Here is a 13,158-nt window from a genome sequence, read left to right as displayed (position 1 = left end):
TGTAAACACTTTACATTTACTATCAGAAGAACTAAAAGTGGTATAAACTCCACTGTCCATGCAGATATATACTGATGAATTATGTAGTCATTACAAATCCTCCAGACACCTCCTTCCTTGCCCCCCCCTTTCATCCCCTAAACACATACTTGCCTCATTCCACCTTCCCCACTATTTTTAATAAAGCTCATCTACAAAACAAACTACATAACAAAAGTAACTTTCTGTAGAGTCTTGCTTATAAAAGTTTTGCAATAAAGGAACTCTAAACAGGACCCTCCAGGCAAAACTGCCTTTTATTTTAATAGAACCAGATACTATCCCAATTCTTTTAGTAGAGATTTGTGGACCATCTTCAACTTGTCAGGAAAGGAAATCTGCAGTGGTTGAGTCTTCTTTAGTCATTTTTATTTATTTTTTAATAAAAGAAACAAAAATGATGGGTCTTTTAAATGCTTTCTCTTTCCCTCTTCCCCCTCCCCCATTGCTCTCATTCGCCCCCTTTCGAAGACCCTCTTCTCCCTCTCCAGCTCTTTTTGATTAATAGATCCATGTGGCTAACGGCCTGACATATGGTGTGCGAAGCAGCTTGAGATAGTACCTTAGGCATCCCCTACGGCCATTAACATATTAGGGGCTTATGTGCAGTCAGACAGTCAGACCTCATCTAGAGCGGCATGTTCAGAAAGGCTGCACCCCAGAGCTGTTTGATAGAGAGTTTCAATAATGCACCACTCTTCAATTTTAAGGGAGTTTCTTCTGGTACCGAAACACTGGGACAGAACCAGAGTAAAGTTGAGACATGAGACTCTTTCTAAGCTACACTCAACACAACAATCCACAACAACAGGAGAAACTGTGTTTACATCTGTTTGTCTATGGATATGTGCGTGGAAGCACAGCTTCGGGTTCACAAACACGCACCAGCTCCTGAGTATTATCAGTAAACAGGCAACGTCAGCTGCCTGGATTTATTTTGTTTAAAGTCCTCTTCACACCAGGAATACTAACAGTACAATAACAGTACAGTTGCTGATAGAGATGATTCAAAAGTGAAAACAAAATGCAGCATAATGTTTAGGAAAGAAACGGCTCTGAATCATGTAGCTTGATGTTTTTCCCTAATAGAAGAAATTAAGTGTATTTTTACATCTGTAGCTTTAGAAAAAAGAAGGAAATGATGAACGTATGGACTTTAAAAGATGTGATTATATTTTAAGTGTATTTGCAGATCAAATCCCAGGAGAGATAACTATTGCTCTACAGAACCTACAACTTACAAACAAACAAAATCTTGACAACAATTCTGAAAGGTGAAGGAAGCCTCTAGGGGGTACATATATGCATACATATATACACATAATATATAGAGACACATGTATGTATGTATACATTTTTGGTGACAGAGATGATATTAAAAATCAAAGCAGACATTCCACTTGAAGCTTATTTAATTCACTACCGTCGTAACTGAAGCTTGAAATTCCCTTTACCCAACGTCCTTGTCCTTCTAGCCTCCTGCTGATAAACCACTGTACCCCTTTTGAACTGTACTCTGGCTGTTTGCTTGGCAAATAAATGCTGTTCCGCCCTATTAAACCTTTTAGGTAGTTTCATCTTCGGATTTCTCAAATACAGAACTAATAAGGAGGTGCTTTGATGCTGTTTTACTTTCAAACTAAGCCTCGAGGCGTTGAAACGCGCGAAAGGTAACCGAAAAAGTAAATTGCCAGGAGCAAGGCGTACCCTCCTTTCAAAATCGCTCCTACCCTCTGCATTGCACTGCGTGGCAGCCGAAAATCGTCCATCCCTGTGCAGAACTGCGCCCCGTTGGCAGCCCCTGGGGTTCTGAACCCGTGCCACGCAACCAGAAGGATGAAGAGAGGGGAAGCACTTTTAAGTTTAAAAGCCTTGGGATCCCTTGGGGGAGGGGAAAGACGGGAGGTAGAGAAAGCGAAGCTTCCCAAAAGTTGATTCTAGACAAACAAATATCAGGTTGGAAGTGAAGATTAAGAAAGGGCAACTTGTTTAAGCACCCAGTAATAAAACTTTTGCATAAGGCGTGGCGACGGTGCGCGAGAGCCTGCTCATAGGCGCTAAGGCTGATTTCAAACCTCGGAGTCTCTCACACACTTAATTCCCCTACACACACACACACACACACACACACACACACACACACACACACACACACACACACACACACACACACACACACCCCCTTAGTTGAATATAAGCAAATGAAACAATTGAAACATATCTGTTTTCTTTAAAACTGGAATGAAAGAGACTCCCGCTCAAAGGCATCACGGTTCCTCTGATTTAGGTATCTTTTCGGAGGAAATGAAAGCCCTGGGGATATACCTCTGCCCAGAGTCAAATGGATCCGACCTGCTTTTTTAAATGCCTGTATTTCCATTGCTAACTCATAAAACACGTTTTAAGCAGGATAGTTGAGCTCCAATCTCAGCCTCAGAGCTCCTTGTCACATTCTGCTTCTCTTTCTCTTTCTTTCATCACAACGCTTTGGTAAAGTCGCATAAGTGATCAAAATTAACATAAATCATTATTAGTTATTAGGATTTGCTCTAAATTACACTGTGACTATCGCACCAGCCCCATCTGCCGCCCCTGCTCTCGCAGCAATAGATTGCAGATAAAATAAATGTCCTTACCCCATTAGAAGGTTCCTGTCTCTGTAGCCAAAAGCCAAACAAAAGCAATAAATACCGGGCTTTTTCTCTCCACTATTCAGCTGTGACTCTTTTCATCAGCTCTTCCTCTAGAAAAGCTCGATAGCTGCCTGAAAATATTGCATTTTATATCACCAAAGGGCGATTAATATTGCATTAACTGTATTTAACATTTTTTAAGCGCGAGTGCTCTACAATGAGTTAGTTTCTGTTAATAAGTACAGGGGTATCAGAACTGCAGACCACTTAAGATATCCGTACAAACATATTATTTGTCTCACACTTTTGTTTTTTTTTTTTTTTTAATATATAATGTTAGAATGTAGCGCGCGATGTTTGAAGTGGAAGAAGCCATGCTAATGGTCTGCTTAAAGTATTCCGACACCGACTGGAGACAGCCAGGTCTCTGCCTTCATTAAATGTTTATTGTCAACACTTGGCGGGGGCGGGGGGCCGGGGGAGGGTGGGGGGAGACTGGTGTAAGTGAATTTCCACTGCTGGAAATTGTCGACACATTGTTTTATTCTGATCCATGCCTACAAAAGTTTGTATGCATCATGCTGCACTGAAGCTAGGCGTCAGTTACCAAACTTTTGTTTGTAATTCGTTTTACCTAATCAATGCAAGGAGTCTGCCTCTCTTCCTCCTCCATCCCTCCTTTTGCTACTTCTTTTTTCCACGTTTCTTCAGTTTCCCTTCTCCTTCTCTTATTCTCTTCGCTTTCTAAATCGGAGAGACGCGACCTCCGGGCCATTCGGGCTTGGGGCAGGGGATGGGAGGACGCTGGCCTCCCTCCTTGGACTTTTCCAGTTTCTCTGGAACTCAAGACTTTCAACCTCCGTTTTGCGATCCAGGACTCCACGGAATTCTCCGGGACGAATGCCTAGCGGCCAGCCTTCCTCCCGCCACGGATATAAATTCTTGCCTAATAAGGTTAAATTCGTAGCAAGGCTTTGCTGATGTGCACCCTAACAACAAAACAAAAGCCAAGACCTTATTGCTCCCAATTCTTTTTTAAAAACGTCAACCAGTTTTGAAAGTTTTGTGGTGTTTAAGGCGTCTATTGACTTAGGCAGACTATGGAGAGGGGAGTATTTTTAACCTCTGTGAGATGCTGGCCCCTTCCCTTTTCTCGAAGGATGTCCTCAAAAGCACTAACAGGGTGGGAAAGGACCTTCCGGAGCGCCTAATTACCAGCTGCGGAACTCCGGCTCAATTCTCCGAGGGGACTCAGCGCACGCAACACGCATGCGCGGTCTCAGCGCGCTCCCCGCGCTTCGTGCGCGCCCCGTCCGCCCCGCGCTCTCCGCGGTCCGCACCCCACCGGTCACGCCTGCGCACGCGCGCCGGACTCCAGCGACTCTGGCGTTAGACCCGCTCCGGTGCTCTGCCGCCAGGCTAAGTCCGGACCAGGGTCGGTAGGCGGTGGCTATTCGTCCGTCCGAGAGGGGTTGCGGCCTCTGGCAGTTGGAAGCCTCCGGGCCGCGAGCCTCGGGGCAGACGGCGGAGGGGCGCAGATCCGGCGCATCGCGGTCTCTCGGCCGCGGCTCGCACGCTTGGCGCGCTGGGATTCCCGCGCGGACTGCTCGGGTTGGATGGGTGTTTTCCCGGAAAGCGAGAACCCTGCCTGGGTCTGGGGAGGGCGGGTCCCCTCCTGGCTGCAAATTCTGACCCAATCATCTCTGTCTGTGGTTTGAAACGGCAGCCGCCAACCTACCCGCTCCTAAGTCCGATGTCCAGCCCGGGAGGCGGGCCGGCTGCAGACGCCGGTTGGAGGGGAGGGAGCTGCACCACCAGGCGGTCTCCTGAAGCTTAAGGAGCGTTTGGCCGCTCCAGATTCAGAGGGCCCTCGCTGTGCCCTACGGATCCATTAGATTTCGGGGAGGAGAACAGGAGAGCTGCCCTTCTCCCATCAAGCTGACTTGACAGCAGTTACGAAGTTTTTAATTAGCTTCTTGTTGTCATTCATTTTATTAATTTCCAGAACTCTCAGGCCATGAATTATTCAAAGGGCAAGCCAACTTGAGCGAGGAGGCCGCGCGCCCCCGCCGCACGTGTCCCGCCCCGCTCGGGCCGCGCCGCTTGCCCGCTGCCCCCGGAGGGCGTGAAGCGTCCCGGTCCCGCCAGCCGGGGTGGCACAAAGGTTTGATCAAATATTAAATAACGTAATTATTGCGACAAGGCTTATCTCGCAGGTGGGAAAGTGGCCCCCCGTGAGAATTAGAATTCGGCTGCTATTTTTAAAAAATCAATTAAGCTTGCATTCTCCTTTAAAACTGCCCTCGAGGACTGAGGCTAAGACTGCAGCGGCAGTAACACCCAGCAGCAGAACCAACCAGGGAATAATTCTGGTTATCACCTTTATCACCCCGCTGGCCACCAAGACCGTTCAAATGCGGTGGGGAACGCTGCTTTTAGCCAGCGCGCGGAAGTCAAAATTACAGCTTCACGGATTAGACTATGAAAGCCCATCCAAGTGAAAGATGGAGTAAGGGTGTTTAACGCAGGGTTGGCGGGGGAAGCCAGGGAAACAGGGCAGGGGGCTGAAAGCAGGAGCTGGCCAGGTGCGTCCTGAGCCCAGGGCGCCCTGTCCTCCCTCCGCGCGGCCAAGTGTAGGAATGGGACCGAAGTCATCTTAATATCACAAGAGAGTAAAAATCGATAGAATCACGGTAGTGGTGCCTAGTTTATTTATGAGAGTGTAATCGAAGTTGAGAGCAATTTCAGAACACGCATTTAAACAAAAATCTTTTCAGAAGTTAGTTGAAGCGTCTTGAGGACATTATTTTCTAGACCTACAAAAGGAGTAGGACCCGGAGCTAGGACTGGGAAAAAGAAAATTTAAACCAATGGATGAAACGTGGCAGATGCAGTTTATGCTTACTTTTCCTTTGCCTTTCCTACTCCATCACCACATTTCCTGAGAAGCCAAAATGCAAACAGCACAATTTTCCCACTCTCTCCAACTTAATTTAAGATTAACAGAACCGGAGCCACTCTGTTTTCACCCACTGACTGGCGCCGGGGTTCACTTAGAGTGAAGTTGAGATCTTCAGAAACAGAAAACTTTTGAGAGGTTAACTACCGCTGAGTGGCAAGCCTTTGCGTTCTCTCCAGGAGGAAGTTTGTTTGCTTGTTTACTTGTTTCTCATGGATTGACAGTTACAGTTGTCTTAGAATAGTCTTATTATTCCTTTGGGCAGTACAAAAATTCACTTACCAGACAGCAAGGTGTTTCTTGTTTTGCACAGTCCTACATAAAGTAGGAAACTCTGCAAAGCATGTATTTTCATGATCTGTTTTATCAACATAATATTGTCTTCTCTTTATTTGGTAAGGATTTTACTTAATACAAAACAAATGCTTAAGTTCTTATTACATACACTGGTCATAATTATATAATACAAATGTATTTGTCTGCAATATTTGTTTGGGGCAGATTTAAAAAAAAAACAGCCTTTGTAAATATTTATTTGTTCATTCCTGGTTCTCCAACAATGAGATTTGGTCATACTTTTCTATAAAATAACATTTTAAAAAACAAATGTATTTTATTAAAAACCTTGACGACATTTCAAGTTAATAACAACAGAAACAAATCAATCTTGATGGAAGAGATCTATTTGAAAAAATACCTCTAGTGCTTTTTTAAAACATTAGTAACTGTTTAAAATCACAGATTTTTAAATGTATTCTTTTTTGAACAGCAAGCGTTCTTGTTTCACAGATTTGCCGGTGAAATTAAAAAGATTTGGCTACAGTAGTATGACTTCAGAAGACAGAACCCCAGCTATTAAGAAATTTTATACATTTTGCATCTGCTCTAAACCCAGGTCGCCAACAGAGAATCTCTGGTACCTCTGGTACAGCAGGTATTACACTAAAGTTCCAAATGAACAGAGGCATTTGACACGGTGGCTGAACAGATCAGTGGATGGTTTTTATTTTTGTTAACCTCCAAAGAAAGTTATTGAGCTACATTTTCTTGCAAACATTTTTAGGCTAGAATAATACATACAAACCTTCAAATGCCTCTGCCCCTGAACCTCAACTTAAATATATTAGGGGGCATCTGGTTATTTATTACCTTCCACCACTCTGAAGTGAGGGCTGTGTTTGGAGGGTTTCTGCAGTTAAAAAAAAAAAAAAAAAACTTTGATAAGCACAGGCAACTAATATAGAATTCATTTTATTCAGAGCACCGCTTTCACACGAGTTATCTGAAAGTGAATTCGGTTTCAGCAGAAAAATACATCATTCTTATCCTTTCCCCTCTTTTCACCCCCCCCCTTTCAACATCCTCCCCATCCCCGTATTTGGTTGAATTGAGTCTCATTTGTTGACTGGCTCTACCAGGACTTGGCCCAGTATAAACACAAAAATGCACCCAAATCATAAAACTGCTCTTCTTTCAGTTATGGTTTATTTGTAAGTGTACTGGGACACCCCCCCCCCCGTGGTATTCTGGTGCACAGAAGTGATTCTGATAGGAGTGGGGAGGAGGAAAGATAATAGAGCAAAGACATAACCAAGGAAAAAGCTCAGCAGACATACATGGGTAGGTAGATCAATCCGTGAGACATTTCAGGATTAACACGGGCAATTTGTAACCACTGTGTGAGTGTGTGCATTAAAGAAAATATTTACAGTAATCTTCCTTTTCTTCCCTTTTCCTCTAAATACAAGAATATGACAAGAATGTTGTGTTTTCGGTGAAAACAGGCAGTAGACTGTGAAATCACACTATCCACAAAACGGTCTATCAGAAAGCTAGCCCAGTTTAGTGTTCAGTTTCAAATGCATAGAATGTTTGCGCTGCAAACAATGATATACAACGTAATTAAATAAATAATGCCTAACCAGAGTGAGACCTACTTGTGTTTCTTTCTGTACCTTTCAGATCATGCATGATTTCAGTCTTGTTAAATGGCAGGGTTTTTTTCTTTTCTCATGTGTTCTGTTTTCAATTTTTTAGTTCTTGTTAAAGGATAGTAACACACCATCTCCACCCGAGATCAAAAGAGTGACTTGTGCACCAAGCAGGCATTTTACCTAACCACCTTCAATTTTTTTTGTCATTTTTAAAAATCCATCAGCAGTTCATAAAGTACCTTAATTATTACTATGAAATACTATACATGATTTTCTATATTTGGGAGATTGATAGTGCAAATTAAAGTTCTTGCTACCCAACATTTATCCCCAGCAATAAATTACTTTTGAATAATAATAATAATAGTAATAATAATAACAATAATGAAATAGTTGTTCTGCTTTGCCCCCCAACATGCAGGCCCTTTTGAAACAAATGGAGGGTTAAACCTGTCTTCCTCTCATATAGGATTTGGTTCATTCTCTCATAGACAAGTCCCGCTCCAAGTGAAAGCAGAAACTTCTCAACATTTCAATGATTTCATGTTCTCCAAGAGAGAAGGAAAGGGGACCTAGAAGAGCAAGATGAGTCCTGTTCTGTGGAGAAAATGCGACAGAGTATCTCTCCTACCGTCTACTACCCCGTTAGGCTATTTGAATCAATAGGAAAAAATAATCAGTATATAGTTTAAAATAAACCACACTCAAATAAATAAATAAATAAATGAAAGGGCAAGCAAGTTCTGAGTGGGGAAAAAAGCTTATTTTGAAACGATCCATTTTCTAGGTCTTAGATATAAGAGCAAAAATGGAAAGAGCAAAACCTGGTTAAAATTGTTTTATTTTTCTAGAATAAAATAAATACCTCGGAGCCTCTAAATTCTGCCTTTTAGTCAGCTCAAAGACTGCCTCGTTCTCCCTACAGACCTCCACCCGACCGGGACCAGGCCACAGGATTAGAGGCTGGGTCACTGGGAAACTTGAACTTTAACTAAACAAGCAGCCACCCCCACTTCCTTCAGATGTATCCTCACTCAATGGCTGGCAAAGGAGAGCAGCCATCGGAGTCTCATTGCAAAATAGAAAATAAATCAAAGAGGACTTGGATGGGGTGTAAGTGAGTCTTAGAAGGAAAATTAAACACACGGACAAAACAACTAGCTTCGACACCCAGAATTTCACCTTCCGGTTCGTTTGGTTTTCGGTTTTTGACTCAGTTCGTGTGTAGGGCTGGGGCTGTGGTAATAATGGTGGTGCTCTTTTTTTCTCTTCCTTAGGGGGAAACGAGGCTGCAGAATACGGCTCTCCGGAGTTAAATTTCAAAAGCATTTTTCTTTGCTTTTGTTCTGTTTTGTTTTAATTTGTCTTTATTTGTCTAGTTTTTGGTGGTTGGTAGGTTTGTTTTTTGTACATAGTTCCTTGGTCCCCAGGAGATTTTGATAAGTGTCTCTGGTCAAAAACTGTCCATTTCCCTACCCTCCCCGAGTGTTCCCCCCACCCCAACCCCCAGATCCATCCTGCTCCTCAAAACCCCTCCTCCAGTCTCCGCTTTCCTTCCCCCAACTCCCCACTCACCCAAATGCTCCCCACTTCTCCACCCGCCCTTCTCTCCTGTGTCCATACCCAGCACCCCTGTCCTCTAGGGTGGGAGAGGGTAAGGGCAGGGACAGCAGAGAGGAGGCGGAGTAGAGCGCTCCAGGAGGGCCTCCCCAAATGCAAGCAGGATAACGGACACTCCAAATCCGGGGGGAAGCAGGCCCGAGGAAAGCCCCCCAGAAACGCCCCTTCAGCTCCTCGCTCTGCCCGGCCCGGCACTTCCCATCCCCCTCAGTAAGTAGCGGAGAATTTCATCCGCTTCTGCTTCTGTCTCTGGTTGCAAAACCACACCCGCACCACGTTCTTTTTGAGGTCCAGTTTCTCGGCGATGGCAGCGATTTTCTCGGACGAGGGCCGGGGCTGTACCGCGAAGTAGGCCTCCAGGGAGCGCTTCTCGGGCGCGGCGATGGAAGTCCGCTTGCGCTTCTTCTCGCCGCCGTTGAAGAGCTCCGGCTTGTTCATTTTCTCGCGCTGCGCGCCCTCGGCCTCCTCCAGCCACGCCTGCAGGATGGGCTTGAGCGCGATCATGTTGTTGTGCGACAGCGTGAGCGATTCGAACCTGCAGATGGTGCTCTGGCTGAGCGAGCCCACGCCCGGGATCTTGAGGTTGGCCAGCGCAGAGCCCACGTCGGCCTGCGTCACGCCCAGCTTGATGCGCCGCTGCTTGAAGCGCTCCGCGAACGCCTCGAGCTCGCGCGGGTCCGTGTCCGAGTCGCAGATGGATGCCAGGCCCGCCGCGCCCACCACAGCCGCCGCCGCCGACGCCGCCGCCACCTGCCCGGCAGCCGCCGCCGCCGCTGCCGCCGCCGCGCCGTGGTGGGCCGCCGCCGCCACCAGCCCTGGGTGCGGCAGCCCCGACGGCATGTTCATGGCGGCCGCCGCCGCCGGGTGCGACAGGTGGCCCAGGCCGTGCATATGCGGGTGCGGATGCGCCGAGCCGCCCAGCAGCCCGCCGCCCGGGCCCCCGCCGCCGCCCCCCGGGCCGCCGCCGCCGCCGCCGCCCCCGGGGCCGCCACCGCCTGGGCCGCCGCCGCCCCCTGGGCCACCGCCGCCCCCCGGGCCGTCGTGGGCGCCTCCGCCGCCACCCGCTGCGCCCGCGCCGCCGGCGCCGGCCATGAGCGCGAGCGAGGGCGACGAGATGTGGTCCAGCAGGTCACCGGGCTCGAGCGCCTGGTGGTGGTGGTGGTGGTGGTGGTGGTGTGCCAGCGGCACGGTGGACGTGGACGTGCATGGCACGCTGTTCATCGTGTGGTACGTGGCGTCCGGCTTGAACGGGTGGCTCTTGCCCTGGGACACTGCGATGTCCACGGCCGCCAGCGCCTCGGCCCGCGCCAGCAGCGTTTCGTCTAGGCTGGCGAAGAGGTTGCTCTGCAGCTGCAGGCGACACAAACCAAACCAAAAAAACCACAAAACCAAAAAAGCAAAACCACAAAACAAAACAAAACCACACAGAAGCCGGAAAGCACAACAAGCAAAAGGCAAACACAAAGCAACCAAAATAACAACAACGGGGGTGGGGATAGTGGAGACCGGGAAAGACGGAATAGGGACACATTGGGAATGAGACGGGGGGTCAAATGAGAAGGATCGGGAGTGTGGGGAGAGGGGGGACGCAGGAACACATTCCGGTGACGGCGGCGTGGAAGACGAAAAAGGAGGGGGAAAGAAGAAGAAATGGAAATGTAACTCGCAGCTGGGGATCCGTGTCACGCACCCGAACACGCACAGAGACCGCCTTTCCGAGGCATGAAATTAAGAGAAAGTGGGGGGGGGGGGGTAGTCGAGAGTCATGGCCCCAGCGCTCCCCACTCCAATCGCCGGCGCCCGAAACCGAGGCGACGGGAACACATTAAGCTCCAGTTGTACAAAGCGTGCCTCGCAGCGGGATTCCTCTAAAAATCCCTGCCCGCAAATCCCCGCACCGGGACCTGTGCACACATCAGCACCCGACATGCAGCGTCTCGGAGACGGGGACGGGGCAGGCGCGCGGGCCGGGTCCGCGGGCGTGGGGCGCTTACCGGCGGCGTGGGCAGGCAGGCCCGCCGGATGGCCTCGGAGCTGGAGTGCAGAGACGGGTACTTGTGCTCAGGGAGGGTGGGATGCATAGCAAAGTGAGGTTGCTTGCTGTTCATGGACATCATCTTGATGGCTTGGCATGTAAATCCACAAACACTCCGAAAGTCCCCGGGAAAGTGCGCACGCCGGCTTCCCCGGCCTCCGTTCGGAGGCTGCAGCAGCCGCGACTGGCGGCGCGGAGGCGGCGGTCGCGCCGGGGGCCGCTGCTGCTTCTGCTGCCGCCGCTCCGCCCGGCGCTCTCTTTGACCACGCAGACCGCAGCGCACCGGCCTCGCGATCCCACTTCTCCGAGAGCTCTAGCCCCGTGCGCCGACGGGATGCACTCCTCTTACACCTGAGCCCCACTTCTCGCGGCCGGTCCGGGGAGCTCTCGCGAGAGCTCACAGGCCCGCCGCGCTGACAGGCATCAGCTGTCTCCGTCTGTCTGACGCGCGCTCTCCCTCTCGGCGGCGCCGTGCGACTGCGCGCGCGCGCGCTCGCCCGGCTGCGACCCGCGCGTGGGAGCCGCTCTTATAGTGACCACCAGCAAGGACAGCGCAGGTGATGCACCTGTAGCTACCCAGACATGCGCACTGCACGCCTCACCTTTCCCACCGCGGGTCTGGAAAGATCAAAAGAGCCAGCTATTGTCTGAGGGTAGGCACCTTTTAGGGGGAGAAAGACAAGAGGAGTTCGCTAGCCCCTGGGTGGTTTCCCTCCCTCCTCCACCACCCCTACCCCGATAGCAAGCCCTGAATATATGCGCATTACTTAGGCACACCTCCTCTCCGGGACGTCTAACAAGCTGTTATATAATGTATACAGCTGGGCATTTGTATGTTAAATTATGCCCGCGCATTCCTCTGTATACAGTATAAATAACACAGAAATGCAGAAGGTGCTGTCTTTTGCGGCAAGAACCTGTTTCTTTCAAGGTTTATAAATAGGTTCCTGGAGAATAATCGCAGTGACAGACATTTGTTTGAAGCAGTCAGATGCTATTGATTTCCATATAATTTAATTTCCTCCACATACTTTGTTGTTGTTGTTGTTGTTGTGCATATAACTGTGTCAGGCACCGACAGTGACAGCCACTTAGGAACCACAAGGAGCGTGTGCTTTCTACTAGGGAACGGCTGTTGAAATGAAATTGTGCATTTCTCTTATTGTTTGTCTCCTTTAACCGTGTACAAACCCACATTTCAAACGAGCTCCGGGTGATCTGAGGCTTCTTATAATCAAAAGGAAAAATAGTTAACAGGGTGTAGTTGGGATCCTTACCTCTCTTCAGCGCGCGCGCGCATACACACACACACACACACACACACACACACACACACACACACACACACTTTATGCTGAAAACTCCAGGAAAAGAAAATAGTTTCAGAAAAACGGGAAAATGCAATAAGATGTTGAAGAGAACTTTATTTTGCCTTCCATCGTTTTGGTTTGTTTGCATCACCACCACCACCAACACCCCCTGCCCCCTGCTCTCTCTTTCTCCATACACACACACACACACACACACACACATGCCTTCAAAAGGAATCAGGATCAAGCCAGTTTATAGGAAAGTGTGATTAAAATACTAATTCGAACCAATTTAAAAGAACGGGGCCCAAGCTCTGGATCAGCCTTTATTTTATTATTGTGAAATCAAAACCTAAGAAGAATAAATCAATTAGCCAACCTGTTATATGGCCCTTATGTGGCAGGCAGATCAAAGGCCTCCCGGGGGAACCACAGGTCTGGTGCCCGAGTCCCCAGGGACGCAGCGCTTGCCCGGGGTGATAATAACAGCCCAGATGTTATCACATCTGCGGCGAGAGAACTGGCGAGAGCGGCAAGGGGCTGCTTATGGAAGGCAGAGATCAGATAAATAACCTTTCTGGTCTCCCCCACACCAAGGAGGTGTATATTTCCACCAAAGATTAGATCG

The 13,158-nt window shown here is 48.5% G+C and overlaps 1 protein-coding gene across 1 annotated transcript; it reads right to left on the bottom strand.

Moving 5' to 3' along the window:
• Positions 1-6,745: 6,745 nt before the first annotated feature.
• POU4F1 (POU class 4 homeobox 1) lies at positions 6,746-11,530 on the bottom strand. The gene is made up of 2 exons (XM_032496028.1): positions 11,180-11,530; positions 6,746-10,535 (listed from the first exon to the last, which is right to left on the bottom strand). The coding sequence occupies exons 1-2, from the start codon at positions 11,300-11,302 to the stop codon at positions 9,393-9,395; spliced, it is 1,266 nt and encodes a 421-aa protein (XP_032351919.1). The 5' UTR covers positions 11,303-11,530; the 3' UTR covers positions 6,746-9,392.
• Positions 11,531-13,158: the final 1,628 nt, after the last annotated feature.

This window comes from Camelus ferus, chromosome 14 (genome assembly GCF_009834535.1).
Source record: "Camelus ferus isolate YT-003-E chromosome 14, BCGSAC_Cfer_1.0, whole genome shotgun sequence".
Taxonomy (NCBI): domain Eukaryota; kingdom Metazoa; phylum Chordata; class Mammalia; order Artiodactyla; family Camelidae; genus Camelus; species Camelus ferus.
Note: the sequence above shows the minus strand (reverse complement) of the source record. Positions and strands in the feature narration are given on the sequence as shown.